General features: G+C 36.6%; 5 protein-coding genes across 5 annotated transcripts; 1 reads left to right on the top strand and 4 right to left on the bottom strand.

Annotated features, from left to right (window-relative positions):
- Nucleotides 1-386: 386 nt before the first annotated feature.
- LOC104778795 (GDSL esterase/lipase At1g20120) lies at nt 387-2213 on the bottom strand. The gene is made up of 5 exons (XM_010503231.2): nt 1706-2213; nt 1385-1515; nt 1041-1274; nt 700-955; nt 387-607 (listed from the first exon to the last, which is right to left on the bottom strand). Exons 1-5 carry the CDS (start codon nt 2097-2099, stop codon nt 405-407), a joined length of 1218 nt encoding a protein of 405 aa, XP_010501533.2. The 5' UTR covers nt 2100-2213; the 3' UTR covers nt 387-404.
- A 714-nt stretch (nt 2214-2927) lies between these two features.
- On the bottom strand, nt 2928-6661 carry LOC104759304 (protein FREE1-like). Its single transcript, XM_087494292.1, has 10 exons — nt 5399-6661; nt 5120-5206; nt 4895-5026; nt 4663-4794; nt 4431-4496; nt 4229-4339; nt 3933-4025; nt 3791-3824; nt 3640-3707; nt 2928-3254 (listed from the first exon to the last, which is right to left on the bottom strand). Exons 1-10 carry the CDS (start codon nt 6404-6406, stop codon nt 3177-3179), a joined length of 1809 nt encoding a protein of 602 aa, XP_087350418.1. The 5' UTR covers nt 6407-6661; the 3' UTR covers nt 2928-3176.
- Nucleotides 6662-6913: 252 nt separating this feature from the next.
- LOC104756364 (DNA ligase-like protein) lies at nt 6914-8845 on the top strand. Its single transcript, XM_010478938.2, has 3 exons — nt 6914-7333; nt 7785-8100; nt 8189-8845. Exons 1-3 carry the CDS (start codon nt 7253-7255, stop codon nt 8683-8685), a joined length of 894 nt encoding a protein of 297 aa, XP_010477240.2. The 5' UTR covers nt 6914-7252; the 3' UTR covers nt 8686-8845.
- A 227-nt stretch (nt 8846-9072) lies between these two features.
- On the bottom strand, nt 9073-11478 carry LOC104756362 (rac-like GTP-binding protein ARAC5). Its single transcript, XM_010478937.3, has 7 exons — nt 10832-11478; nt 10344-10431; nt 10144-10253; nt 9972-10035; nt 9754-9818; nt 9597-9662; nt 9073-9500 (listed from the first exon to the last, which is right to left on the bottom strand). Exons 1-7 carry the CDS (start codon nt 10928-10930, stop codon nt 9402-9404), a joined length of 591 nt encoding a protein of 196 aa, XP_010477239.1. The 5' UTR covers nt 10931-11478; the 3' UTR covers nt 9073-9401.
- A 1591-nt stretch (nt 11479-13069) lies between these two features.
- On the bottom strand, nt 13070-16521 carry SYTB (Calcium-dependent lipid-binding (CaLB domain) family protein). Its single transcript, XM_010478936.2, has 11 exons — nt 16101-16521; nt 15566-15664; nt 15420-15470; nt 15190-15313; nt 14876-15096; nt 14716-14790; nt 14536-14612; nt 14192-14438; nt 13752-14102; nt 13516-13647; nt 13070-13407 (listed from the first exon to the last, which is right to left on the bottom strand). The coding sequence occupies exons 1-11, from the start codon at nt 16209-16211 to the stop codon at nt 13276-13278; spliced, it is 1620 nt and encodes a 539-aa protein (XP_010477238.2). The 5' UTR covers nt 16212-16521; the 3' UTR covers nt 13070-13275.
- Nucleotides 16522-17243: the final 722 nt, after the last annotated feature.

Raw genomic sequence — 17243 nt, 5'->3', positions numbered from 1 at the left:
CTTTTCTTTTACTTTCGTTAATATCACATAACTTAATTATATTTTAGTTAAAATTTTGTTTCCACTTTCCACTAATCATTTTTTTCTCTCCCTCTTTGTTGGAATGAGATGGATTGGATCAATTGAAACAAGACGAAGATGTGTTGATTCGGTCAAATTCATCACACAACATAACAGCATTTTACACTCTTTTTAAAATTCTTTATGGGTTCTATTCGTCCGATTATTGTAGAAGACACATAATATCAAATCAATCTTTAGGAAACCAACTCCATGCATGTCAATCTATTTGTATAATAATCAGGTTTTAATACATCAATCCAAATTAAATGAGGTATATTTAAATTACTTTTGCTTGGCCAAATGCTATCTAAAACACCATTAGATAAGTTTATAATTTACATTTATTTATTTTCATAGAAAGGTCCCATGTCATTCTCTACAAACTTTTGGCTTAAGATCTTATATGCTCTTTCAGTTGGATGGTAAGAGTCCCAAAACATAAATGAAGACACATTCTTGCAAAGAAGTGATGTAAATTTATTGCAAAGCGGACCTAATTCAAATAGCCCCGTCCCGCAACATCCTCTACCAATCTCATCAAATCCTGCAGCAAAAATTCAAAAGAAAAAAACCCTTAATCTCAAAACCATTCTCACAAAAAAAAAAACCATTGTAGAGTCAGCAGTTGAGCATTACCATATTTTTGGGGGTTTTGAATCATATCATCGAAAGAAGCATAGATGTCAATATACACCAACGTGGTGTTTTGCAAGGTTTTAGCCAATGCATTCAAACTTGTGGAGAGTTTGGAATTAAAAAGCTGAGCTGCAAAGTTTAGTTCTTTAGCACATTTTCTTTTAAGTCCTCCTCTTGAGGTTCTCTGTATCGGTATACACCCGATGGGAGAAATACCAATGAATCCTATTTTTCTTGCTCCTGATTCATAAAGTTGCTGCCAATATATTTAAACTCATATTCATTAGGATTTATTTACTAGTTCATGTCAAAAATTGGATCAGAGGATTAGTTTCACGTACCATAGCAAAACTTGTAGCAGAGTTAGCCATAAAAGTGGTATATGAATCGATGTCATACAAGAATTCTTCTAAATGTTCACCATAATAGGTATTGGCCAAATCGTCGCTGCCCGCTACCACAATGGCTAGGCCTTGAGATATTATGTGCTCAGCTTTCTCTTTTCCCACAAAGCCTTTCACTTTCTCTATGTATTCTTGAAAGTATGTCAATTGCTTTGACATAGGTATTGCACTCTACATATAAATAACATTGATAACACGTTTAAAACCAAATCAAATCAAATGGAAATATTAATAAATGAAGGAGATAACAGTTTCAAAAACCAAAGAATTGACGTTATTACTACTACGATAGGTGTCAAAGGATCGAAGCCAGAACCACCGGAAGCAAAGGATACACCAGTGAGGAGATCTTCCTTGGCCAGTCCCGGTCTCAAATATGCCGGTACAACTGGTTTTATTCCTAAATAATCCGCTGTAAATTTTCAGAAAAAGAAAAACCAACTCTCGTAAGATCGAGAATATACATGCAAAAGCTCTATTATCTTCAACGAAATTGTCTAGTTAATTAGATATAGAAGCATGAATAGTTTTTGTATGTATATATAGTTGATATGTTTAGTCTCATCATGATATGATGATAAAAGACAAGGGCGCAAGTCAACCTATAAAGTCAGATGGGATTTTGCCGTTGCAAAATCTACCGGTGGGAACTCCATCTGGAAAATTCATGCCATAGGGGAGAAAATCAGCTTTGATCAATGTCAAAATGTAATCGTTATTTCCTGTGTCTAAGATCGAATCCCCAAAGGCAAAGATCGCCGGAAACGTCATGTTATGTGCCTTAGGTGGCGCTGGTTCAGGGGCTGGCCCTGGACTTAGACCTAGCTTTGGCTTTGGTGCAGGGGCAGGTCCTCGATCTGGAACACGCTGTAAGCGATATGCTGAAGTATGCATTGCCAAGAAGAAGGTATAAAATAGTGAGATAAACAAAACACATCGAGATAGTTTCGAACTAGAAAAAGAACAAGAACAGGAAACCACAATATCTTGCAACATATTCGCTATATGAGCTTAATGTCTGATAAGAAGAAAAAGAAAAAAAAAGGAGTTGTGAAATTTAAGTAGCCAAAGTGTTTTTACTCGGAAAGAAAAGAAAAAAAAAAAGCGGACAGAAGCATGTGGTTTAGATGGTTATAAGAAGAAACTTGTCTCTCAAGGCTTCTTCTCATTCACACACTTTGAACTTTCCTTAAATTCAGTAATCCACTAACTACTTTCATTCTCAATTCATAATACTAGCTAAACTATAAGAACACAGTTTCTATCAAAAACAACTCGAACAAGTACAAACACGAGCCTGAGGAAGAACAAGTATTGAGTTTTTGAAACGTTTGACAGTACTTAACCTAATCTAATGAATTGAATATGGGAAGGAAAGCTTGAAAGTTTAATTACACCATTGTAGCACTTATTGATCCCAAACAGAGGATCTGCCAATACAATGCAAGAAGACCAGGTCAACTTGAAACAGGAAATGAACCTTGTCAAAATACTTATTGAGTTTGTGGGAAATGGATTGACAATGCATGCTGAAACTGAAAGTACAACAGCTCTGTTGCAGTGTCCAGTGTGATCCGCGCAGTTTCATTATTGTAAAAGGAGTAGAGTTTCTTACTGTTGCTCCGATCCAAAATTTTAAACTTGAAATTACCCACGAAAAAACCACCATCTTACAAATATCAAATTAAGAATTATGGACTCTTTGTAGCACTTAATTCATTTCCACGGTGCCACCATGATCACCACCATAATTTCATATCATGGTAGTAAAATGGATAATGAATGACGAACTGACTGGACTATACATGTGAGTGGTCAGAGAAATTGAAGCACCGAGTAATGACATTGGAGGTCTGATAAGTAAATTCAATCAGTCATCAGGGAGACAACAGCGTACATATAGTTCATCACTCAAAAGACTTTCATATACACACAAAGGGGAAACAACATCCACATGAGACAGGACAAGAACTTATTTTGGTGTGATCCAACACAATTCAATAACCAAATGACCAAATCCCATAATTTTAATTGATATATAATATGTCAAGCAAAAAAAAGTGGGTTGGAAGATCAATGCGCGCTAACGAGGAAAGGGTTTTGGCAAACTCCGCACTCGATGGTCTCTGATCCTGAGATTGGAACCTGGACCTGAAATTTAAATGGCAATACTCTCATAATCGCATAGATAGATGATTATAAGGAGACTCTACAAACAAGCCAACGTCAAATTTCCAACTTGCATGAACTAACTGTTCACAAGATTAAGCGACAATCTCCATGATCAAATATTAATAGTCACATAAACCTAGCTGCTTAATAGTAGGGCTCGCATGAGTAACAGTTTTATCCTCGCCTCTATGAATAAAGAAACTTAACAGGTGAGTCCTACAATTATGTCAGATAAAGAGAGCTCATAGATGCATGGTAAGACATCAAAATTCATCTAACTATTATATTCCGTCAATGTATTTGCAAGATGATCATACACACCGACAAGTCCCAATATCATACAAAGAAAGACTAAGGATCTAACCTGTAAGTGCACTGTGCATGTTGGACAAGCTACTTCTTTCATCCGCCTTCCGGATCCTTCCCTCGAACCTGTTATGATCATTCCTATCATTGTCAGTAACCATAAAATACCAGAAACGATTACCAAAAGCATGAAGTATGTGGTGAATTACCAGATGAAGACTTGCGGTTTCTCTCCATTTCCTCCTGTATCAAACATATCCGCCATCAGAAAACAACTATACACTTTGCGCCAGATATTAACTCAACTTATAAATCTTTAAACTTATAAAGAACCCAGGAAGATTAGCCCACCTGTAACTTCCTAGCGAGGTCTTCATGGCTCTGCGCGTTCGCGTTCCTGCTAGCGGATTCCTTGGCATTACTCAACCTTTGTGACACTTCTGCCTGCACATCCAGAAACAGATTCACATGAGCAGTGAGACTTTTTGAACTGAAAGGCATAAAAGACAAGATACCAATACAGATTCTCTTTTAACCAGAACAAATGACCAAGGTTCGCCATGATAAAGCTAGATCAACACATTCGCACGAATTCATGGAACATGATTCCACAACTAAAATAAAAATGAACAGATGGATAAGCATACCATGCACCGGTCACAAACACGGACTTGGGGAGCATTCTCCTCAGCAGTGAGAGCAATCCTGCCTTGAGTACACTTGTCACAGAAGACGTCACCACAGTTTCTGCAGTGGTGCTGAAATATAAAATATAAAATCCACAAGGTTTGTCAGTTCCAACATGGTCAAGAACTTAAATAAGATTGTAAGATTGCGGGAAAATAATACCCTTCGTATAAATGCACCGAAATCTGACCCACATGATGTGCACTTAGATACAGCTTCATCAGGGACCTGACAGCAAAAATAACATAGAGTGAGAACAATATAACCACACCAAAGCAAGTACAATAAGAATAAGGATGCAACTGATCACCAGAACTAACTACCCTAGCCTTTTACTTTCACTAAAAGAGAGTTATGTTTTTTTCCAACAAAATAAAAAAAAAAATAACCATACCCAATGATCTTTCTCCTCGTTTACAGGCTTTATAATGTTCATCCAATCACCCAATCCTTTTTTCTTCTCAGCAGATTGTTCAACCAGTTTTCCAGAGGCAGGAGGCCTGCTACTTCCCCCAATCTCCTTGGCCTAAAACCCACCAACAGAAGAACATCAAATTAGTGAAAGGAAATCATAATAGAATTGACACATAGAGTTTAGAAAAATATAAACTAAGTAGTATAAATACCTGAAACATTGCAGCTGTCACAGTGTCCAGAAGGGTGTTGGTGGTATAACTATTTGATTGCAGTCTGATACGTTTAGCATCAAAGTCTACCGGAGTCTTCGACCAGAAAGCCAGAATAGAAGAATCTAGTTTCTGATAGAAAGATATTTTAAAATCGATATAAGCCTTCCACTCACGAAAACGGAACAAATTAAGTCTTAAAGAAGAAAATAAATCGTGTATCACCTCGCATCTTGTGATGTTCTCAAGAGGATATATCCTCAAAGTTCGGCTAGTACTTGGATCAAGCATACGGAGACCATCTAAACCAATCTGCTAGCACAAAATCAGGTAGCTGATTAGTTTAGGTAACAAAAACCCCATAAGCTTTAACTAAAAGCAGAGTAAACAAGTATTTGTTCCATTCAACTTAGTAGCAATATGAGTACGAGTCTACATAATTCTCACATCGGTGTAAGTGATCATATTCATTGAGTTTAGCAAGATTAAGGAAACTTGAATTACCTGGCAAAGAACATCTGTTGTGGTTTGTCCGTAAGTCTCAGCCAACAATTTGACACGAAACTTCTGAACACCACCAGTGGAATCTTCCTGTACATCAGCCTTGGGTACAGCTCTCACGATCTTAGCAGAATTCGAGCTAACAGAAGAATCTCTCCCTGAAGAGAAGCTAATGGATCGTCCATAATCATCGAACAAGGTCGAATTGGACGATTTCGGCGCAGTTCCGCGAGAACCGTATGGCTCAACTTTGCCTCCTTCATAAGCATAAACGCCATCACCATATGAAGAAGAATCATCAAAAGAGGGATAACCTCCGCTATCAGATCGTTTCCCATATAGATCAGATCCTAAATCCGATCTGCTCCGCTCGTAACCGCCATAACCAGATTGATCAAACTTCACAGGCTTGTCGTACGGTTTCTCATACGAAGGAGGTAGGGATGATCCTCCGCCTGTGTATGGAGGTGCAGAGTGTGCGGTTGATAAGTAAGGCGCAGGGTTAGGATTCGGCGCAGGCGCATGAGAATAGCCAGAGGTCTGATGCTGATCATACGGTGAGTAATACGTCGGTGGCGTGGTGGATGATTGCTGATATGGAGCAGTGGAATCAAATGATCCGTATGATGATAGAGGTGGTGGATGAACCGTGGGAGGAGGCGGTTGGTTGAACTTAGAATAGGAATTAGGGTTTACGGACGGAGGAGAAGGAGGAGGAGGCGGTTGTGATGGTGGAGTGAAGGAAGGAGCTGAAGGAGGGACATGATGATCAGAAGAGTTTTGCCCATACGGAGTGTAATTCTGTGAATAGTTAGAGTAATCGTTGGAACCGTAACCGCCGGTGAACGGTGGCGCTGATGCGTACGTGTTCCGAGAAAGATCGGTGGGAGCAGCGGCTGTTGGCGCCGGCGGAGAGGGATTGGGATTAGGATTAGGAATAGGATTTGGGGTAGGGTTTTGAAATTGAGAGTACTGGTTGTGATAGTACGAATTGTAATCTCCCTGTTGCATCGTTGAATCGGTGATTTGGGTTAACGTCGGCGATGGTTCGATCGGAAAAGGAGGAAACGATGACGACGAAGAAGAAGATGAAAGACAGATCGAGTCAAGGGAATATTTGGTACGGGAAGTATTGTATGTGTCGCGAACTTTCGTAATATTGTAATTTGAATACACGTGGCGTTACGACGAACCGTTGATTGGAAGTAAGATATGGTTTAACGCGTGATTGATGATGATTCTTCTAGCGGTTTTTTTTCTTTCTCTACAACTGTCGAGATACCAAGTCGGATTAGAAGACTCATAAGTTATTTTGGGCTTAGGAAGAGATGATTGGGCTTTTAAGTTTGTTAAGCCCAATAATAATTTTAGGAGTAAGAAAGACGCAAAGGATAATAAAAAAGGGGGGCTTTCAGATGACGTAGCAATCTCGGACCGAGCTTCACGGAGAAGATAATGACGGGAATAGCCCTTAAAAAAAAATTAGGGTTTTCACATTGATTCTTCACAAAAAAACGTAAGCATAGGCCGAGTCGGCGGATCTGAGTGTTTCACGCGTCTTTAAATAGAACCTTACCCCTCACCCATTATTTTCTCAACCGCAATTGGTTTTATCATCTTCTCTCTCTCGTCGAAGGCAAAAAAAAAAAAATTAGGGTTCTCTTCTGCGTCTACGCCCGCTTCGATTTCGATTTGATTACGCGCCACAAAGAAGGTTCCGTACGCGTGGATCTGGAACCGTACCTTAGGTTCGATTAGTTCTGTCCGAATTCGATTACTTCCTGTCTGTTTTTCTTGTCCGTTATTAGATTTGATCTGAGAGAGAGAGAAAGAAAGAACAAAGAAACAAAAAAAAAGATGTCGCGTTATTTCACAACCCCACCGCCTGTGTATGCGAGGAACTGGGCGAACAGTCAGAACTTGGTCGAATCGACTAAGGTTCGTCGAGCACTCAAGTTCTTGTGATTGATTCGCACCGTCTTCAGTTCTCGTCTGAACATAGCTTTTCTATGTTCGGTCGGGATTTATAATTTTCCTGATGATGTTAATATCCTCTTTGTAGTTCAATGGTTAGGTTGCAGTCTGATTTGTTATAACTGTAGTCATATAGATCTATGAATTTACTCTATAGACAATTCATGATTTAGCTTATTGAATTCCCTATTATTATGTATCGATATCGTGTAAACATGTATGTCGTCTGGTTTTGGTCTTTGAATCGTATAGTCAACTATAAAGACGTGTTGTAGATATGTGTTTTGACTTGTTAACGTTTTGTTTGTTTTATGATTGAATGAATGAATAATGTTACCCACGTATATGGGTATCTGGTTGTTACCTGATAAATCCTTCCTCTAGTCTAAATGCTTTATTCTGATGGATTATAAAGATCGAAAGACAAATAGTCTCTCAAAAGGTGCATCGGAAAGAGAAGAAGGAGAAAACGAAAGATAAGAAAGAAAAGAAAGAGAAGAAGGAGAAAACGAAAGATAAGAAAGAAAAGAAAGTAGAGAATGAGAAGAAGTCCCTTAAACTATATATCCCAGTCAAGCAAGTCTCGGACGAGTCTGAACAGCTTGAGAAGAGTTGTTTGACAGAAGAACATGAGCAGCTTCATCAGATTGGTTATTTGTCTGATGGTAGTCAGAACAGTAAGAAGAGAAGCAGGGAAACTTCTCCTGCTGTTGTTGAGAGTCAAATCAAAGGTTTGTGATTTTTCTCTTCTTGGTCTTCTTGATTGATCAGTTTTCTGATTCTTGCCTTGTTGAAATTGTTACATTTGATGATTTGCAGCTACGCCTGTAGCTGGTAACCCACTCCGGTTACGTTTTGTTTTGAGGAAACCAAAAGAAGCTGAGGTTGTACCTCAAGAGGATCGTGTTTGCTCCACTTCAGGGACTGAGAGACCCATCGAGATACCAAGTTCTGTCTCTGTTCCAAAGACATGCGACCATGATGTGAATCTGCTCTCAACCGCAGTTGAGAGTGACAAGATTACAATTTCTTCTGAGTCAAAGAAGAGAAAGAAACATAAGCAGAGCAAAGAATCTCGGTACAATTCATTGTTTGATGGGGTTCCTCCTTGTCTGTCGTTGGAGGAGGATAATAGCAACAGCGATGACTGGCTTTTTGGAACAAGTCGGCAAGGTTCTACCAAAGCTTCTATCAAGAGTGATGAAGACATGATCATGAACTTGCAGACTTCAGGAGAAGATTGTTCTTCTTTTCCTAGAGCTCGGTTTTTGCCTGAAGTCGGAATTTTTTCATTACCATATACAGTACCGTTTTAGTTCCCAAATTGTTTTGTTGTCTTTCTCAGCTGTTATGACTAGAGCTTAGCCTTAGCCCTTCGCTTGTACATAACTAATTGTAACAATCACAGTGATCTATATAATACTTCAAGATCTCTGTAATTTTGAAACTAATAATAGATTATATTTTCGACTTAAATAATCTGCTACATAAATTTCTACAGCTGGAAGCTATTGGTTAAATTACAGCCGGCTCAGTTAACTGTGCAGCCTGAGCAACCATTACAATGGGATCGCTTGAAAGCAGTTAGGTATTGATAAGTTGGCATAACGAGGTGCCCAGTTGCTTCATTCTAGTTGATCATCCAGCTGGAAAGATCCCAATCATAAATCTAAATCAGAAGTGCATATATATAACAGAACAGCTTGAAAACAAAAGGCAATGGTAATTAGATTCATATGTTAATACAAAATGATCCCCATCAAGAACAAAAGAGAGAAAGAAAGAGAGATTAGTCTACATAACAAGCGTAGAACACACCATCTCTTACTCTGTGAACTCAAATGATTCACCAGCAAAGAGTAAAAGACACAAACAATATAGCTCGTTTTAGCAACTATACAAAAAGCTACCCGAAATGTCTCCCTTCAAGTCGAAGCTATCATATTAAATTGGGGACGAATCAAATAGTTGAAATCATCTTCTTCTTCTTCCTTTTTTTAGTTGTTTTACCTAGTCTTAGTGATTGTTTTTATCACAAGAACACGCATCGATTCTTGTTCTTTTTCTTCTTTTTCTGCTTTGGTGGCTGAAGCACCACTTTTATGGCTGCATCAAACACTGCCTTCACATTCTGCAGAAACCCCAAAAGGAAAAAAACAATGTCAGTCTCTTAACAAGAATCTATGCAAACAGTAAACAACGGAGACAAGCAATTTGTTAGGTATACCTGCTGTGTCTTAGAACTACATTCAATGTAGACAGCAGATCCAATCAGTTTCTTCAGTTCCTCTCCCTGCATCAGTCATAACAGCGTTAGACAATAATCCATCAACCAACCAAACCAATCATGGTGAGACTATCCGTTTAAGAAATGAAGTAAGTACCTGACTCGTAGTAATTGGCACTGCACCTGGATGATCTATGAAGAATTGCTTGTCATCTCGAAGGTCTGCAAATACCAGAATTCAAAAATCTCTAATAACCATACTGAATTTGTATGAAAAACTTTGTTGGAGTCGAAAGATTAGCATGAACATAACTAGTCAGAACAAATATAGCATGATTATTCTGAGTTCAAGTCAGGAAAGAGTTAAAAAGTTACCGAGTTTAGTTCCAACGAGGATAATGGGAACACCGGGAGCATAATGCCTGAGCTCAGGAATCCACTGAAAGAAGAGGAGAATACAAAGAATAAAAAAAAATCAGATGAATTCACTCATGACAAGTTAGTTATATATTGGATAATTAGAAAATAAAAAAAAAGAGGGAAAGACCTTCTTGGCAATATTCTCATAGCTAGCCTTGCTAATGAGAGAGAAAGCAAGAATGAAAACATCAGCACCACGGTAACTCAGAGGTCGTAACCTGTTGTAGTCTTCTTGACCTGTTTTGGGAGAAGCCGAAAAACACACAAAACTAAGTCAAGAACCCTAAAGAGTGACGAAGAAACTAGTATTGAAAAAGAATGAATTACCGGCTGTATCCCACAATCCAAGATTGACAGTGTTGCCATCAACAACCACATTAGCACTGAAGTTGTCGAAAACAGTTGGAACATAATCCTGCAAAAACCAATCACAAACAAAGGATCAATACTATGGCCGGCCTAGATTTTCAAAATGTTCAAACATATAAAGAAGCCAAATTCTCAGAATCAGCGCACAAAGTTGTAAAGAGAAAATTGATCAATTTTGTAGTATACAGTTGGTAAGTCGTAACAGAAGACATGATATTTGAATTCTGTATGAGAAGACCGAAATTGCAGCAGTCTACACCAAATTTGAATTCAATTTGCAAACAAAAACATGGTGAATTTTTAGATTATATAACTTGTGAATCATCCATATTCCAATAAGCTTCTTCGAGATTCACTACTATAATCTAGTATTGCGACGACGAGCTCAAAACAAAGATAGAAATTAGAAACAAAAGAGAGATCGAGAGAGGGAGGGATATACATACAGTAGGGAAAGTGTTGCTAGTATAAGAAATGAGCATGCAGGTTTTTCCGACGGCACCATCTCCGACGGTCACACACTTTATGAACCTTGACGCGCTCATCTCCGCCGCAAGATCGATCCCCTTTCTTTGTTGCTTTTGAGTTTTGACTCCTCAATTCCTCGACATTTCTCGCTCACAAAGCTTGTGATGAAAATCCTCCAAATTCAAAAATCGATGTGAGAGAGAGAGAGAGAGAGAGGAGAAGAAAGAAGAAAGAAGATAGTTTTGGCGGTTGATTGATTGATTGATGACTTTGAGAGAAGATGAGTTGAGTTGAGCCTATAGGAGGAGGAGGACGAGGCGGGGGACTCTCTCTATACAATATAACAACAACAACTCTTGAGGGGAAAAGGAGACAGCTAAGAGTACTACATACACCAAACCAACAACAACAACACCTCCCTTATCATATACACTCACTCCCCCCTTATTATTTTAAATTTATTATTACTTTTTTTTTTTTTCATTTATTCTTTCTCTTTTCAAATTTGAATATCTCTCCTTTCTTTTATGTCACGGATTTTTGAATTTTGAAATGAAGATCTGTGCGTTTTTTTATAAAGAAAAATACAAATGTCATGAATGTTTTTTTTGTATTATCTATCTCTTTGTTTAATTTGTAGTAATTTACAATATTTGTACTTAGATCTTAAGTCACCTTATATAACAACACATCTCATTTTATAGTTTTTGTTGATGTTTCATGTCCTAATAAAACATTGCAAGTTTGAGACTAGCTAGTGGTATGATAGGTGTCTTCCGAGTTGAGCATCATAAACTCTATGGTTAATTTTTTTTGCATGAGACGACTTAACCAAAACCATATATTTTTGTGTTATTGAAGTTTTATTTATTTTAACCGCAGAGTCGCAGACCAATCATTTTGGTAAATTAAGTTGCTAATCCTCTTGACACCTACCAAAACAACAACAACAACATAGATCAGGTATTCTAGCTATAGGAGTTTGTCAATTCACCATTATCACAACAACTAAAGTTGTTATCTATCTTACTTTAACCATTTTTCGATAAATTTATATTAACGTACCAAGTAGTAGTTGGTGATATATTTTAACGTCTCAAAAATGACAAATTTTGTTTAGCTTAACAAATTCCAATCTCGGTATTACGTGTTTAAGACTCCCATTCACAACTTCTACAACTGCCATATATATCCTAAATCTCTGTTAAATACTGATATTAATATGAAGGGAGGTAAATTCAAATGATCTAAGAGCTAAGGTAGACTTTCGACTTTATAAGTATAGCAATAAGAGAAAAGATGATGAGATACGAGAGAGACTTTTATAGCATAGCAAAATACGGAGAGGCATGATGATGAAATCCATAATTATTGGATTTAGCAACTCTCACTCAATCAAGAACGTGCCGGCACGATTCCTAAATATTTTCTCTTTACGATTCCCTTTCGGATTACGAAACATAGGTGACTAGAGGTCCAATGGGACGTGCCCAACTCTAACTAAATTAACCAATAATGATCCACCACGTCACTGATTGTCGCATCACCTAATCATAATCACACCAGATGGTAGGCTTGTTTTAATTATTGTCAAATTTGATGATTCATAATTTAGTCGCTAATTGGGTATCATGTGTTATCTTTAACTTTTTCAGTCCAAGCATATAAAAAAAAAACGAAACATATGTTTGAGTATGCCTACTGAGTTTAGTTTTGAAATTTAGAAGTACATAATACCTACATTATGTAGGCTACATATATTATATTATCAAATGAGTGTTGTAATTTGTTCAAATTTCTTTCTTTTTTTCTAATACAACAACAAAAACATACATGTGGTGAAACTAGAAGAAAAAAACAAAAATGATATATATAAGATCATAGACATTAGAGAAAGCGTAATTACGGAATAGAAAGCGGGGAAGGTATGATGATTTAACCAAATCATGATATCAATAAAGAAGTTAAGTTTTAGTAGCTTACCAAACTATTCACCAACCAGTGACCATCTCTCTTCTTTTTAACTAACTCCACTTCTTTTTCAAAAATTTATATTTTTTGGTTTTTAGAAACCATTTAATTACTGACCAGAATTCTCTAAGAAATTTTGTTTACAAAAAAAAAAAAAGGAAAAAAGAAAAATTAAACGTAATCACTATTTCGATAATCCAGTCAGCTGCAAAATAAATCAGAAACGACCAAAAAAAAAAATCAGATATGTCAAAAGAAATAAAACTGTAATTTCTGTGAAACCCATCTGAATAAAAGGCTTACACGAGGCCCATTATGTTTTGATAGGCCTATTATGCTTAAAAATTCCAGTCATACCAAAATGCAACTACAAATTTTTACGTACATAGGAAGGAAGCCAAAGAAAAGGTGTTGTTTCGTGAACCCTAAGAGAACAAAAACCTTTCAAAGTCTAAGAAGAAGTTCTCCACTGAAGCTCAATCTGAATCCGACCATTCTTGGAATCAATCAAATGATACTTATCGTTGATTCTCCGATTACTCACAACATCACCAAGATTTATCACAACGTAACCGAGAGTTTCCTGATCATATCAATCAAAATGTTCTTAAATTCTTACTCAAAGTTCTAATTTTGATTGCAATCTTTAATAAGGATTTTAAACAAGAAGAGATCTGGTTTTGTTTCTGACCTTGGGATGAATTAAACCCATTCTTGAAGAAGAACTTATGACTTCAACGTGAAGCTTATCGTTTATGGGAGGCTCATCTAATGGAAACTGAAAATCTTCATCCCATCTCGGTTCTCTGTTTTTCTTCACACGCTGCAAAATCAAACCAAATCCATATGTGTTTCAACACTCAAACTTCATATGTCTACAGTCTACTCACAAATTTTGATTTTGAGTTTTAAGAGAAGTTTTAATACCTTTGTTTTACGCTCTTCTCCTCTGAATAGCAACCTAACAGAAGGATTTGTGTGATATTTGCCTTCTAGATCCTCTGCTTCATGAACTATCACTACAAGCAAGCCACCACCAGAAGGTGTGCCTTCTGGTGCTTTCTCTACTGCGTTTGGATCATCAATGTTGTCTGGAATCTCATCATCATTAAAGGGTTTATATTCGACCTCCACAACAAGCTGTCCACGCGATTTCTCGCTAGGTGGCTCGTTTGGTTCCATTGATTTTAAGAGCTCAAGTGTCATGAGTTTTGGCTCCTCAGGAGTAAGGTCTTTGAGTGGTATCACATTCATTCCTATCTTATCATGTTTACCAACCTGAAATATATCAACTATATTATGCAAAATGATCTCCAGAGATATTTACTGCAAGAAGCCAATTAATATTTTACCAAGAGGTTTTTTACCTGTTCCCAGTCATAAACAATGAGCTGTAGTTCTTGGCTCTCTGGCTCTTTGACAACTAAATCGAATTCTTCGTTCCATTCAGGATTCAGATTACTGTGTTTAACAACTGTCTTTTTACCAGGAACCTTGTCTCCAGAGAGTGTTAATTTCACATAAGGGTCTGATCCGCCCAATAGATCTTTCTTCTTAAGCTTTATTGCCTTTATGACCTTCACACTAAGCAATCCAACAGGTTTCTTCATAGCTCTGCAGATAGTGCAAATTGTGACATTTAGCAAAAATTGTAAGAGTAACAGAAGTGATACATTTGACAAAAAAAAAAAAAAAAGAAGAAAAAACTTACTTAGAAGGATCCATTATCTGTACATTTAAAGTCTTTGGCCATAGGTACATGTTTCCAACCTGATCTCTAATGAGTTCCTACAAGAAGAAGTGATTCCAAAAAAACCGAGTTTTAGGTCTGAACAAGAATGTTTGTTTAGATGGGAAGGTAAAGCAACATCAGCTTAAAAAAAAGTCATACCTGGACAAATCGGTATAAGCCAGGGATCGCCATTACATCTGCACCTAGTAACTTAAGTCCAAAATCGACTTGTGGCTACATAAGAAATCACATGTTAGAGTACTCTCTTGTTTTGCAAGGTATTATACAAAAAAAAGTTTTGCTCCTTTTTGGGTTGTACCTTATCCATAAGAGAGACAAATATGTTGGCAAAACAGGGGAAAGATGGAACCAAAGGCTTCAGAGTGATCCTTGGAGTAGCATAAACTAGCAAATCAACTACCTGAACAGTGGCTTTTAACCCAAATGCTTTGGCTACAACAATGATATTAGGGTTCCCTGCCCATTTCACTGACAACTCCATGATGATTTCTTTGTCATCAGTTGCATAAACTTTCATTCCTGCAAAAGGATAGTGAGAATCAAAAACAAACATATCGGAAGAACAATCTTGAGAACAAGAATGTGTTATCTATGAGTAACACAAGGTGAAACCTTGGAAAGTTGGTGGTAATGAACCCAAAGTGAGCATTTCAAATTCAACTGAATCAATTTTGTAGTTTGGAATTTGCTCGGCGATAATGGGTTTTGCAATTGACTTTGCCATCTTACAAATCGCCTGAAACATACATTGATTACAAGAAACATTGTTTCACAAGTTATTGAAGATCAAAGACCAAAAAAAAACAAAAAAAAAATGAAAGCTAAGAAGAAGACGACTTTACCTTGTCCAAGTAAGGCCACATATGGCCAACGAGCTTGTTAAGCCAGTCAATCTTTAAAGAGAAAGAGAAACTTTGTTACAAACTATACCATAATATATATTAGCATTAATTTATTAAGAAAATTATGAAGTTGTAGAGAAACATACACGATCAAAATCAGGATTTTTCACCCACAAAGGTATTTCAGGGAACATTTTTGCTATAGTCTCTGAATCTAACTCCACCAGTGGCTTGATCTCAGGGTCCTGACCCACAGATTAAACAAATAAGGTCAACAAATTAACCATTAAACTTTGGCTAACCAAGCAGAATATTAGAAATGCTCAAAATCTTAGCTTCAAAATTTTTGGAAAAAAACAAATTAAACTATTAAGATATGAATATTCCCTTATAGTTTAAGAACCCAATCGATCAAATCACACACACACACACACACAAAAAGGACTGAAAAGAGACAAACAAAGCAAGATATTGTCTGTATTTTCGTGCATGCAGATTTTTTGGGGATATAATGTGTACATGGATCATGGGCCATTACATGAACTAACGAAGGAAAAAAATCTAACACGATTTGTCGCATTCAAAGAGAGGATCAAACAAAATGTAATAAACAGACAAAATGGATGATTGAAAAAGAAAAAAGAAAAAAAAGATGCGAGAATTAAGAAGATTCGAAGATGCCTGAACATCAGTAGACTGGACATAGATGAACAAGTAGTAACCAATGACAATTCCGATCGTTGATCCAAATCCGAAACCAATCGCACCCAATATTGTGCTGATTATTCCCATTTTCTCATCAAATCAAAACAAATCTGATCACTCTCCTTCTTTGAACCACGAAGACCAATAATTATAAAATTCCACAAAGAGAAAATCGCATTAACTTGATCGAGGAGATTAAATATCAATTAATATTTTTTTGATCTTGCCATAGATTTACGTTAGAGAAAGAGAAATTCTCAAACACACATAGTCACATAACATTACTATTATCACTTGAGAGAAATTGATATTAGAGACTTGAGGGAAAAAAAAAAAAGAAAAATTAAAACGGTTTTGAATAGGAAAATTTCAAGAGCGTTATGGACGGAGTCTATGTGAAACGTCCATTTGTTTGGCTGGGATTTGTAACAGTTTCAATAGTATCGACAAATAAGGACTTTTCTTATTACAAGGGATCAAATATTATTTGTCCATTACATTAAAACATTCGTTTCAACTTCCCCCATAATATTGCTTTGTTCTTTAATCTTCTTTTTTGATGTTTTATGTAACTTTTTCTTCTTGTTCGCCCACGTACGTAGCTATCCAATTTTTTTAGTTGTGTTAAGGTATATTTTTTTCATGATATATGTTAAATAAACGGATTTATTTTTGTCCAAAAGATTTATAAATTTTTTTAAAAAAGTAGATAAACATGCTCTTGTTTTTTTTTTTTCGCAGTACTACTGCCCAATAAAATCTTCACTTTTCTTCCCAACAGAAAATGAATTATTCCACCATGATGTTGCATATTTAAAGAGAACATTTTCTTTCAACAAATTAAAGGTTTAAAACGTAATTTAAATTAAACTAATTGGATGAATCATGAATGTGTAAGCATTAAGATATACGCCGTATACATATGCCCCGAAAGTAAACAGCCCATATATCGATGGGGAGGCCTTCCAATTACACGGTATCCATCTATAACTGGGTATCACAAGAATGTTATTTTGGTATACCTGATGTAGTCTCGACCAACAATTAGATCTGATATATGGAGTTCAAACATAAATCTCTAATTATAAAAAAGCTATTTAACTAGATGTATCATTTCAT

Source organism: Camelina sativa, chromosome 17, assembly GCF_030686135.1.
Source record: "Camelina sativa cultivar CO46 ecotype springtype chromosome 17, ASM3068613v1".
In the NCBI taxonomy this organism is placed as follows: domain Eukaryota; kingdom Viridiplantae; phylum Streptophyta; class Magnoliopsida; order Brassicales; family Brassicaceae; genus Camelina; species Camelina sativa.
The sequence above is the reverse complement of the archived record's forward strand: the minus strand, read 5'-3'. Positions and strand labels throughout refer to the sequence as shown.

Excerpts from the sequence above, each read along its gene's own strand:
- LOC104778795 (XM_010503231.2), bottom strand. The coding sequence starts at position 2,099 with ATGTTGCAAGATATTGTGGTTTCCTGTTCTTGTTCTTTTTCTAGTTCG. Across the intron at positions 1,516-1,705 it reads AATCCCATCTGACTTTATAG|CGGATTATTTAGGAATAAAA; the intron begins GTTGACTTGCGC and ends GAAAATTTACAG. Across the intron at positions 608-699 it reads TCAAAACCCCCAAAAATATG|GATTTGATGAGATTGGTAGA; the intron begins GTAATGCTCAAC and ends TTTTTGCTGCAG.
- LOC104759304 (XM_087494292.1), bottom strand. The coding sequence starts at position 6,406 with ATGCAACAGGGAGATTACAATTCGTACTATCACAACCAGTACTCTCAA. Across the intron at positions 4,026-4,228 it reads GTGTTTGTGACCGGTGCATG|GCAGAAGTGTCACAAAGGTT; the intron begins GTATGCTTATCC and ends CTGGATGTGCAG. Across the intron at positions 3,825-3,932 it reads ACCTCGCTAGGAAGTTACAG|GAGGAAATGGAGAGAAACCG; the intron begins GTGGGCTAATCT and ends TGTTTGATACAG.
- LOC104756364 (XM_010478938.2), top strand. The coding sequence starts at position 7,253 with ATGTCGCGTTATTTCACAACCCCACCGCCTGTGTATGCGAGGAACTGG. Across the intron at positions 7,334-7,784 it reads ACTTGGTCGAATCGACTAAG|ATCGAAAGACAAATAGTCTC; the intron begins GTTCGTCGAGCA and ends TGGATTATAAAG. Across the intron at positions 8,101-8,188 it reads TGTTGAGAGTCAAATCAAAG|CTACGCCTGTAGCTGGTAAC; the intron begins GTTTGTGATTTT and ends GATGATTTGCAG.
- LOC104756362 (XM_010478937.3), bottom strand. The coding sequence starts at position 10,930 with ATGAGCGCGTCAAGGTTCATAAAGTGTGTGACCGTCGGAGATGGTGCC. Across the intron at positions 10,254-10,343 it reads TGGATTGTGGGATACAGCCG|GTCAAGAAGACTACAACAGG; the intron begins GTAATTCATTCT and ends CTCCCAAAACAG. Across the intron at positions 9,501-9,596 it reads GTAGTTCTAAGACACAGCAG|AATGTGAAGGCAGTGTTTGA; the intron begins GTATACCTAACA and ends GGGTTTCTGCAG.
- SYTB (XM_010478936.2), bottom strand. The coding sequence starts at position 16,211 with ATGGGAATAATCAGCACAATATTGGGTGCGATTGGTTTCGGATTTGGA. Across the intron at positions 15,314-15,419 it reads TGTGGCCTTACTTGGACAAG|GCGATTTGTAAGATGGCAAA; the intron begins GTAAAGTCGTCT and ends TGTATGTTTCAG. Across the intron at positions 15,097-15,189 it reads ATTACCACCAACTTTCCAAG|GAATGAAAGTTTATGCAACT; the intron begins GTTTCACCTTGT and ends ATCCTTTTGCAG.